The sequence below is a fragment of the Myotis yumanensis genome, unplaced genomic scaffold, assembly GCF_028538775.1.
Source record: "Myotis yumanensis isolate MYYU_CA2020_CCGP unplaced genomic scaffold, mMyoYum1.0.hap1 SCAF_3, whole genome shotgun sequence".
NCBI classification, from domain to species: domain Eukaryota; kingdom Metazoa; phylum Chordata; class Mammalia; order Chiroptera; family Vespertilionidae; genus Myotis; species Myotis yumanensis.
The window spans coordinates 183,261,954-183,273,402 of record NW_027223754.1 but is presented as its reverse complement, the minus strand read 5'-3'; the positions used below and the strand labels follow the sequence as shown (position 1 = coordinate 183,273,402).

At 36.2% G+C, this 11,449-nt stretch overlaps 1 protein-coding gene across 1 annotated transcript in view; it reads right to left on the bottom strand.

The window, feature by feature from the left end:
• RECQL (RecQ like helicase) overlaps window positions 1–11,449 on the bottom strand; it is a 30,504-nt gene that overhangs the window by 2,426 nt on the left and 16,629 nt on the right. Inside the window, exons 5-13 of the mRNA XM_070410601.1 lie at window positions 11,088–11,194; window positions 9,700–9,898; window positions 6,780–6,946; window positions 5,974–6,055; window positions 4,822–4,970; window positions 4,615–4,732; window positions 2,922–3,060; window positions 1,423–1,514; window positions 62–281 (exon numbers count right to left, since the gene is read on the bottom strand). Coding sequence (XP_070266702.1) covers window positions 62–281; window positions 1,423–1,514; window positions 2,922–3,060; window positions 4,615–4,732; window positions 4,822–4,970; window positions 5,974–6,055; window positions 6,780–6,946; window positions 9,700–9,898; window positions 11,088–11,194 — 1,273 coding nt within the window. The remainder of the gene's footprint in view (window positions 1–61; window positions 282–1,422; window positions 1,515–2,921; window positions 3,061–4,614; window positions 4,733–4,821; window positions 4,971–5,973; window positions 6,056–6,779; window positions 6,947–9,699; window positions 9,899–11,087; window positions 11,195–11,449) is intronic.

The window sequence follows — 11,449 nt, the reverse complement described above, 5'->3', positions numbered from 1 at the left end:
TACTGTTTTTAAAAAAATTATAAAGACAACATGAAAGGACAAGAAGGGGGTTGGTATATACTTAAGATACTGCTGTAGAAGAAAGTGCGCAATAATTTTCTCCAGGTCTTCACGAGGGAGTGTGGGAGGAACAACACCTGCTACTCTCAATTTTGCTGCTCCCTTTCCCATCCAAGAATCAATCAGTTTCAGTGGAGTGAGCTTTTCATTCATTTCCTCTGCCTGCTGCAGGATTTTGATTAGATCTCTGCAGTAGGCTGTTACATTCTTTCTTTCAAATGCTATAATCAAAGAGGCATAGTTACAGACAATTGGGATTTAGAAATTAGGGCAAAGATAGTCTATCCTAAGTGGTTAAACTGGTTTCATAACAAGTCACCATTGTGGGCCACCCTACACACTGGTTTATTAATATGTTCTGAATTAAAACTAGGCTATTCCCCAAGTCTGGCACTAACCTAAGTTGTAAGTTCTTTAAAACACTGAGATTTACAGTGATGTAAAGAAAATAACCTAGTATCAGAAGGCCTTTGGGTGTGCTCTGGAACCAAAGAGTATTTGCCAGACATGATGATGCAGATACTGAGAGGTGTTTATAGGAAAGTCAGTCTATTCTGCCTATTTACCTGTGTGCTCATTAAGCAATTTCCTGAAAACTAGTATGGCTTCACAGCTAGTCTGATACAGAGACAAGAATGTCCTGAACAGATATCCCCAATTATTAGTCTGTTTTATATATCAGACTCTTATTAATTTGGTCAGCAAAACATGCTCTAATAAACAAGTTTCTCTAGGTGTAAACTTAAAATACTAATGACCTTCATCCACCAAGGCATCAGAACTCAGGAACTGGTTAGTCCAGCTCTTCGAATACAACCCCCAAACACAGAATGAAATAAAGTTAAAATACTAGTATAGTTTTAAAACTTTTTTTCCCTAAATCAGTTACTATAAAGTATTAGAGATTATCATGAGATTAGCCTTTTCTTATATAAATAGCATTTCTATTCAGACAATTTATTTCCTTCATTTCTTAAAAATTTCACATGCCTTCAGTAATAGCAACATAAAATATATACACACAATATGGCTTTTCCTTTTATTTGCCTTTGTTTCAAAACCATGTTGTTACTTTTGAATCTGGCAAATTCTATTCACACGTTGTTTAATCTTTTAAATCTATTTTTAAATCAAATACTGCCCTCATGTAGTCCTACCCATCTATAATAATAAAAGTGTAATATGCTAATTAGAACAGATGACCTTCTGGACGAAGCCAGGGCTGTGAGGGCCGAGGCAGCCACCACGGCTATAAGGGCCAAGCCCCTTGCACAAATTCCATGCATCGGGCCTCTAGTATGTATGTATGTGTGTGTGTGTATATATATTAGCCTATAAAGGTTCAAAAAACAATGAACTCACAAATGTCTTTGCAGCAATTATCACACATTTTGTTGCACGCTTCTGAGTTCCATACTTCATCAAAATGTTGAGCTATCAATACACGGCGACATCTGCCAACACATTTAGAGATACACATTAAGTGATCTAATAATGTTTTAAGAATCCTTATTTCAAAATACAGAATTATATCTTGTATAAGTCCTATTGCTGCCATATCATTACCACAAACTCAGTCTTAAAACAACGTGTTTATTATGTTACATTTCTATAGGTTAGAAGTTTGACGTGGATCCTGCTGGGTTAAAATCAAGGTGTAAGCAGGGCTGTATCTCTTCTGGAGGCGCTAGAGGACAGAATCTGTTTTTTTGCCTTTTCCAGTTTCTAGAGACTGCCTGCATTCCTTGGCTCATGGCCCCCTTTCCTTCATCTTTAAAGTCAAGCACACTGGGTTGAGTCTTCACATCATATCACTCTGACCCCTTCCCCCTCTCTGCCTCCTTCCAAATTCAAGGACCTTTGTGATTATACTGGGCCCACCCAAATAATCCAAGTTAGTCTCCCTATTTTAAGGTCAGCTGATTAGCAACCCTAATTCTATCTGTAACCTTATTCCCTTTTGCCATGTAAGGTAACATACTCACAGGTTGCTGGGATTTGGATGTGGATATCTGTGGGGACTTTGCCCACCACATATAATTTTTTCCATACGTACTTGATAAACATTGCTTTTAAGACGTTGTCTGAGATTCATTTTGAGATTCAATATTTTACTATTAAAAAAATCTTCCTGATAGCAGTTTCTTGTGCTTTATAGTATTCATTTGAGTCTAAACCCCAAAATATACTTCATGGGGTTTATATATATACTGGACATTTAAGAAAAATGTTCTTTTTCTCATTTCTTTAACTAGATTATTGTAGCATCTATAGGAAAGAAATACCATTTTCTGTCACTGTCTGGTTACTGCTTACATAAAAATTATGAGTCATTTTTATGTGATGGGTAATAAGAGTACAAAGATGACTAAGACAGAAAAGCCATCAGGGAGCTATATGGTCTAATTAAATCTACCCTAAATAGATTAAAATTTATTTCTTAAGAAGAAACTGGACCCTGCTCTCAATTATTTCATTAATCCATCAGCTGGTAGGATGGTTGGTATGTGTTACTGAGCTCAACTCTCAAAACTCCTCTTATACACCTGTACATAATTATTAAAGCTATACACCAGTACTGGAGGGGAAAAAAAGCTTGAACTCACTATCTCTATCAGACTCTTCAGTAAAACAGAGTTTTGGAGAATTATCTCAGAGAGAGAATATCTTTTCTTGGATTAAGGCAGATCCTGCAGATTCATGTACTTGTTCTTACACTTCATACACTACTTTTACATGTTTGCACTTGATGTTTTACCAATGTATTTACTGACTTTCCTAAGTACTCAAAGGAACATCATATACTTTCACATTGTGTTTGTCTCTAACTGACAAAAGTTATGAAAAGACATGTGGCTTACTTGCTTATGTTTTGACAGTATGACACCATCTCATAAAGCTTTTGTTGCCCCACATTCTCCATCACCACCATTGAACTGATTCTGAATATGTCTCCAAAGCCATAGTACAAAATACAGTCCGCTTTCGTGTCATCTCTACCTGTAGTAGGAAAGATCTTGAGATTGCATAATTACTTTAAAAATTCAAAGCAAGCAAAAATAATATATGCAAAATCAGCTGGCTATGCTTCATTGTCTAAGTATAATATACCTATAAATTTCAGACAAAAAGTGAAAGTTAATTTGTAACAACTGCCCTCAAATTTATTTATTTATTATTATTTTGTTAATATATTTTTATTGATTTCAGAGAGGAAGGGAGAGGGAGAGAGACAGAAACATTGATGAGAGAGAATCATTGATCGGCTGCCTCCCGCACGGCCCACTGGGGACTGAGCCCACACCCGGGTATGTGCCCTTGACTGGAATCAAACCTGGAACCCTTCAGTCTGCAGGCCAAATCTCCGTCCACTGAGCCAAACCAGCCAGGGTTCAAATTTCTTATAAATGACTAGAAAACTTACTAACATTCAACTTTATTTTTTTTAAAATATATTTTCTTGATTTTTTACAGAGAGGAAGGGAGAGGGATAGAGAGTTAGAAACATCAATGAGAAAGAAACATCAATCAGCTGCCTCCTGCACACCCCCTACTGGGGATATGCCAGCAACCAAGGTACATGCCCTTGACTAGAATCGAACCTGGGACCATTCAGTCCGCAGGCTGATGATCTATACCAGTGGTTGGCAAACTCATTAGTCAACAGAGCCAAATATCAACAGTACAACGATTGAAATTTCTTTTGAGAGCCAAATTTTTTAAACTTAAAATATATAGGTAGGTACATTGTTATTAACTTAATTAGGGTACTCCTAAACGGGCCTTTGCTAAAAACGTCCTTAATCTGAGGGGTCGACCTCAGTGAACATACCCCCACTTCTTCTAACGCCACTTCAAAATAGACTCGCCCAGGCCGAAAACCGACGTCTGCGCATGGGCCTCGAAGTTTCAATTGCACTGTACGTGCACGCCTGCACGTGGTATTTTGTGGAAGAGCCACACTCAAGGGGCCAAAGAGCCACATGTGGCTCACGAGCCGCGGTTTGCCGACCACTGATCTATACACTGAGCCAAACCGGTCAGGGCTCAGCTTTCGTAATTTAAAAATGTATCCAGCTCTGGCTGGGTGGCTGGAACATCACCCTGTACACCAAAAGGTTGTGGGTTCAATCCCTGGCCGGGCGCATACAGGAGGCAACCCATCTATGTTTCTCTCTCACACTGATGTTTTTCTCCCACTTCTTCTCTAAATCAATGAAAATGTATCCTCAGGTGAGAATTAAAAAATAATGTGTCCCTAAGTAATCCAGTTACTTAAGTTACAGAGTTGAAACCACTAATTAAAAACTCAGGAGACAAAGATGGATATCAAATTATCTTAGGAAACTGAAGAAATAATTCATAACACTCTAATAGAACATACATATGTAAAATTTCTCCATTGGCAAATAAGATTAAACTGTGAAAAAGACATGTTATTCTAAGAATAGTAGCCAATAAAGATTAAAAATATAGAATTATTAAACATCACTTATAGTGTGTTTTCTGGAAAAGCTTTTTTTAAAAATGACTCTGGATTTGAGTTATACATACCTGCACGTCCACTCTCCTGGTAATAATTTTCCATAGATTTACTCATTGAATGATGAATAACAAATCTCACATCTGGCTTATCAATTCCCATACCAAATGCAACCGTTGCCACTACTACCTAAAATGTTTTAACATTTCATGTTAATTAAGTCAAGCGAAGATACTCTTAAAGGTGAATTAGGTTTCTATTGAAGATATATACCTAACCTGAATTTCATTGGCTGACCATCTTCTGTGAACCTTGGTCTTATCTTCTGGTTCCATATTGGCATGGTATGCACCTGCACGAATTCCCAATTTCTGTAAACTACCTGTAACTTGCTCAGAGTCCTTCTGAGAAAAGCAATAAATGATTCCTGTAGTAAAATATGTCCAATTGTTAGATTTATAATCCTGGAAGAGAATTTTTAACACTCAAGATAGTGATTACTGGTAATACAGGGGAAAATAATTTATGAAAAATTTCAAGGCCCCGACACATATTGATTTTTTTGGTATAATTCACGATTTGATCACCAGCAGACATGAGCCCTGAGCCACAGGTGTTGGATCTCATTGCCTCTTTCCTCTCTCCAACTTTATTTCCCACTACAGAGTATTTCTCAAACTGATGCCTCACAGCTCCATAAGAGGTTAGCAAGTGTTCTGTGAAAAAAGTTCCAGGTGCAAATGAGTTTGGGGAGCAATGCATTAAACTAAGTTAAGTTTCTCTCTTTGTTTGTAGGGCTGGTCAAAACAGATACACCCCATGACTCTCAGGAGAGATAAATAGCTAGTTGCAGCCTTTTTCAAACTTATTTGACCCTGGAACTCACTTTACCTGGGGTACCCATTCATATCTCCTGAAAATCTATAGAACAGTTTTGAAATGCCGCTTTTATACAAACTCTTTGCTTCAGTAATACTTGCCTGTTCATTAATCCTGAAACACAGTTATACATGCTCTGAACTCCATCTATAATTAACTCATTCAATATGTTCTATTTATTTCTTCAACATGTCCTTTACTATAAGGGACTACATTTTACATCCCTTTAGATCATCAGTGGTTACTTCTATCTTATACACAGTGTATACTTACTGAATATGTGCTACTGAAAATTAACATTATGAAATTAGGTCCATTCCTTAAAACAATTAGGTGTAAATAAGCAAAAATAAATCAGACAGTTAGCAAATGCCACATACAGTTTCTAAGATGGCCAAGCAAATTAATTTTACCATAACATGTTCAAGTATCCTCTGCCATGCATTACCTTAATATTTTTTGGTGTTAATCATTTATCAGTATATCAGTATAATATGAATTACTTTTTGAAAGTTCTCTCTGTCTAAAAAGTTGGTTTGTTATTTTATTACCTGATTGCCCTTTGTATCTCCCATTAATGACCTTTACAATATCCTCAATAAAATCTTCAGTGTTTGAAGGCTTTTGACGAACCTAAAAAAAGCTAACTTATTAAAAAGTAACGTAATGAGCACCAAGTAGTCACTTACTTACATCTTTCAAGGTGTGATTCTTTCATGAACACTGTGTTTTTTCCTATTATTCTTTCACTCACCCCATCTGCCTCACCCCACCACCTCCTAACTTCTTCTTCATCATTATTTTTTATTTTACCAGCGATAAGGAGGCACAGAAGCAGTGAATAACTTGTAAAGATGGAGACTTTATTTTCTAGTGCTACTTTTATAAAAACATAAACCATAGAATAACTATTCAATGAAAACTCAGAAAAATATTGTCTATTCTTAAAAGAACTAAAAAAGAAAAAAAACTAGGTTAGGTTATTTAACTTTCAAAGTTATATATCAAATATAATCTAAATAGGGGGATTAGAAAATCTTTAATGGAATACTAATTTTGTATTATTTCGTAATTAATTTTAATAGGATGTCATTAGGATCCTTGGTGTCCATCTATGCGCTTTTTCCACCCTTGCACAAGAAAAAATATACATAAATTTAACAAGGCAACATCTACTTAAACTAACAAAGAATATGCAGCACAAGAGATATCAGAAGAAGGCATTAATTAATGAATCGTATAAGTACCTCCTGATTTTAAAAGCTTTTTAAATATAGTTCACTGTTACTCTGTAAATACTGGTAAGCATAATGAAAAGGTAACCTCTCTGCTACAACCCTTCACAGAAGTTACATACCTCATAATAAAGATTTGGCCGATTAAAAGAAGCTGTAAAAGTAAAACACTTCTCAACACACAGTATTTTTTGAGCATCCTTCAAAACATGACTGGTTGCGGTCGCAGTCAGCCCAATCAGTGCTGTGTTAGGGAACTGGCGCTTTAAGATACCAAGTGCCTTATAATCTGGAAAAAAAAAATACAAAGTGGCCCTCTTTCTGTCCTTTAAGGAACAGAGTAAATTAAGCCTCTTAACATGATGGAGAGAACCAAGAATTGCTGTACTTTGATTGCCATAGCTAGCAATCTCAGTAAATCTGCAGGTGCAGCCTAGTCTTTTTGAATAGGCGGGCTTTCCTATACTTTTAGTTGATTCTTTGAAAACACTGTTCTTGGCCACAGATGGACTCCCTGTTGAAGAGAGGAAATACCTAACGTTTCTAGTAAGCTATGCACTGGTCTACACCTGGTGAACAGGGGATTTAAGAGGCAGTGGGAGTAGCCATAGTATTTGAGTCTATTACAACTGACAAGAGATAAAAGAGGCCATCAGCCTAAATTCGTGATCTGCAAACTGTGGCTCGCGAGCCACATGCGGCTCTTTGGCCCCTTGAGTGTGGCTCTTCCTAAGCCTTAGGAGTACCCTAATTAAGTCAGTAACAATATACCTACCTATATAGTTTAAGTTTAAAAAATTTAGCTCTCAAAAGAAATTTCAATCGTTGTACTGTTGATATTTGGCTCTGTTGACTAATGAGTTTGCCGACCACTGGCCTAAACCCTTCTATCACCAGAAGCATCCAAGAGTGGCAAGTTCAGACCAGAAAAAGCTTGGTGAGGGCACTGCTTTTTATATAACCTCTTTCAGGGGAACCATTCTGGGCTCAAACTTGTCATACACACCTACATCACTAGATAAGTTGTCCTTAAATATGTAAATTATTTGAAAAAAAGTGAAAAAGAAATTGCTAAATGCTAAGGACTATGAAACTACAGAGGAGAAAGTAACCATTTGCGAAGTTGTGAAGGCTTCCAGGAGCTAACAATTGAATTGGGTCTTGAAGAATAAGCAGAGTTCCTAGGAAGGGAGGAGGAAGACATCAGGCAGAGGAAACAGCACACACACTGGCATGAATGACTTGAGAGGCTGAGATAAACAGCACGCAGTTCAGTGAGGCTAAATCACAGGGTGACGTGATGCTTGGATCTATCGTCAAGGCCAGTAAGTAGGGAACTATATTCCTCTATGGTTGCAAGTTAGAACTGAAAAGTTTTCCCTCTAAAACCATGAACAAGGTAAGGATGCCCACTTCTCCACTTTTATTCAACACTAGAAGCCCAATGCACAAAATTCGTGCAAGAGTAGGCCTTCCTTCCCCCCCGGCTGCTGGCACCGGCTTCCTTCTGGCACCCGGAACCTGGGTTTCCCTCCGGCTTCCGGCAGGCACCCGGACCCAGGCTTGCCTTGCAGCCCCGACTTCATCCAGAAGGTCGTCTGGAAGGATGTCTGGAAGGATGTCCAGTCTAATTAGTATATTACACTTTTATTATTATAGATAGTATTGGAAGTCCTAGCCAGAGCAATTAGGCAAGAAAAAGAAATAAAAGGCCTCCAAATTAGAACACAAATGGAAATATATACTATACTAATGGATCGGATAATTAATATTGTCAAAATGAAACTACTACCCTAAGAGAGCTACAAAGTCAATGCAAACCCTTATCAAAATACAAAGGGCATTTTTTTCACAAAACTTAGAACAAATAATCCTAAAATTTATTTAGAACAACAAAAGACCCTCAGTAGCCAAAGCAATCTTGAGAAAGAACAAAGTTGGAAGTATCACACTTCTGAATTTCAAACTACACTACCAAGCTATAATAAAACAGTATTTTACAATTTACTCTGTGGAGTAGTCTGGTTAAGATAGCAGGGCTCTTAGTAGAAAGCACAGTATATATACTGCCTGAAGCATTTAAATCAAATTAAAAAAAAAAATACCTGTGCTTCCAATATTTCTGAAGGTAGAGAATGATCTTCAGGCTATGAGTCTACTATCCTTGGGGAAGTATAAGAAAAGGTGAAAATAGATCAGAACCAAAGGGAACACTAATATCGAAGGAGGTGGCAAAGGAAGAAGAATGAAGGAGGTAAGAATGGAAAAGAACAAAATAAAAAAGTCACATATTAACCAAAAGAAAAGGAAGTGGCAAGGTGGGAGGTGAACAGTATAAAATGCTATTGAAGTTAAATGGGAAGAGGAATAAGGATGAGACCACTGGATTTAGCCAGTGGGAAACAGGGTCACTGGTGACCTCTGAATAGAGTGGAGAAGGAGGAAGTGTGATCCAATAAACGCAGGAACCCAGGGGTCCATATGAGTGTGAAAGTAGGTTCAGGCGGAAAAGAGGTTGAAATCATAAAGCAAGATTTTTTAATTTAATATTTTTTTACATAAAACAAGTCTGAATAATCTGCTTTAGGCTATGACTGTAGGATTAAGTTGCAGGAATAAAAAAAAAAGGGTTATTAAGCTATCCCATGGAACTTTCCCTGAGGAGTTAGTTGAATATAGGTCCTGAAGTGGAAGCTAACGACACTCAGAATGACAACTAAAGACAACTCTGAAGCAGATGCAAATTCCTCAATAGATGTGAAGAAGAACCTAGAGGTCAGTAAATCTTTATGGCTAAAGGTAGAACAGTATTTTTGCTAACAGACATATGTTTTAAAGGACAAAGACAATTAAACTAAATACTACCTTAGAGGGAGTAAAGAGAAAGATTTTGCCTCTTGACTCTCCTTATATTAAGGCAAAAGAAAAGGAGTAATAACTACCCAAGAGGATCATTTTAATGGAAGCAGGAATTTTCCATCATGTAAAGCTGAGTAAGCAAATAGTCCCCAGTATCAAGTTTTCCAGCTACCACATACATACCGGGTCTGAAATCATGACCCCAGTGACTACAGCAGTGAACTTCATCCACAGCTATTCGGGTAAATCTCCTTGCTTCATAGGCTTTCTCTAGTCTTGACATAAACATTTTGCTTTTTGCAATTTTCTCTGGAGTCACATAAATTAGCTTTAGCTTGGAGTTTTTATTTACCATTTCAGCATGAACCCATTTCACATGCTCCTATTGAAAGGAAAAATAGACACGATAGTAGAACTAAGCTAGCAGACTGCAATACTAAGTGGTAAAAGATGTTCATTACTCAAAAGCAAAAGTCTGGGGCTGTTTAACAGCAGATATTTAGTTCATTAAAATGGGAACCATGCCCCAGTACTAAACTTCATGGCAGTTGTGTAAATAGAATTTTAGGTATTTACTTACACCCAAACTGTTGATAAAAGCATAATCTCATTTGACAAAAAAAGAATAAGAAATGAATGTCAAGATACTCAAATAAGCATTTATTCTATGACGGCATAATTCTAAATTGTTTGTAGTAACTATGACTACAAAGGTGTGTTTTTTATTAATCTTAACATTACATTTGTAACACTGCCTATCTCTGTGAACATAATTTATTCTTAATTAACTGCTTTAATGATGCTGTCATATCTACTCATAATCTCTTTTTTAGGTTTTATAAACTATCTTATTCATTTAATTAAAATTTTATAATGTGAAATATATATTTATGTTATATATAACAATAATAAATCTTAAGAGATAAGTTATTAGGTTCTTAGTGCTTTGTTACTATTTTATATAAAATTTTGCCCAGTAGATGTCATAATTTTCCTTCTCATTTGATTAGGACTCAAAGAAGTATAAAGAAACAATGCTGAATGTGATAGAAAGAGAAAATCAAAACTGCTTTCATCATCCCAGAAAGCAGTGTGTTAATTCCTTGAGATAGTCCTAATTTTGTTAAGACACAGACAAAGTGTATTAAACATTTCAACTGGTCCTAAATGTCCCAGAAATCTTAGGGGAGCAAACATAAGGCTATCTCCTCAGAAATGGGCAAATGCAAAAATAAAATACTACAACTTCTGGCAGCGTAAGTATAAATGAGTGAGCATGGTTATGTTCCAATAAAACTTTATTTATGGACACTAAAATCTAAATCTCATAGTATTTTCACACTTCACAAAATGTATTATTTTTCTCTTAACCATTTAAAAATATAAAAATCTATCTTAACCCACAAACCATACAAAATAGGAAACGGGCCAGAAATGGCCCATTAGCAGTAGTTTACAACTCCTGATATAAGTAGTAATCAGTTTTAATTTTATAAGCAACTCAATTGTAGTTAAGGCCCCTACTTCAGTGAAGACTTATAACACAATAAACAAATAATACAGAACCATACCTTAGAACTAGAAGCATTTAACATAGTAGCTGAAATTTCTAATTGTTTTAAAACCATTAATTGGTCTTCCATAAGAGAAATCAATGGGCAAATCACAAGTGTAAAACCTGAAAAAGAAAAATCGACTTTCAATTTTATACCACCACCAGAACAATTGCTAAATTGTCACCTTCTTTACCATAACCTGTGGGCACTACCCATTAATTCAGACTAATTTTCAATGCAACTTTAGCATTATACTATCTATTTCTTATCCTCATTAATATAGGAGGGAGATACGAATAAATGATCCTAAGCCAAATAAGAAAATTTAAGATTAAACAGAAATCTCTTCCCTTATTCAGTCCTACAAACATAAAGAT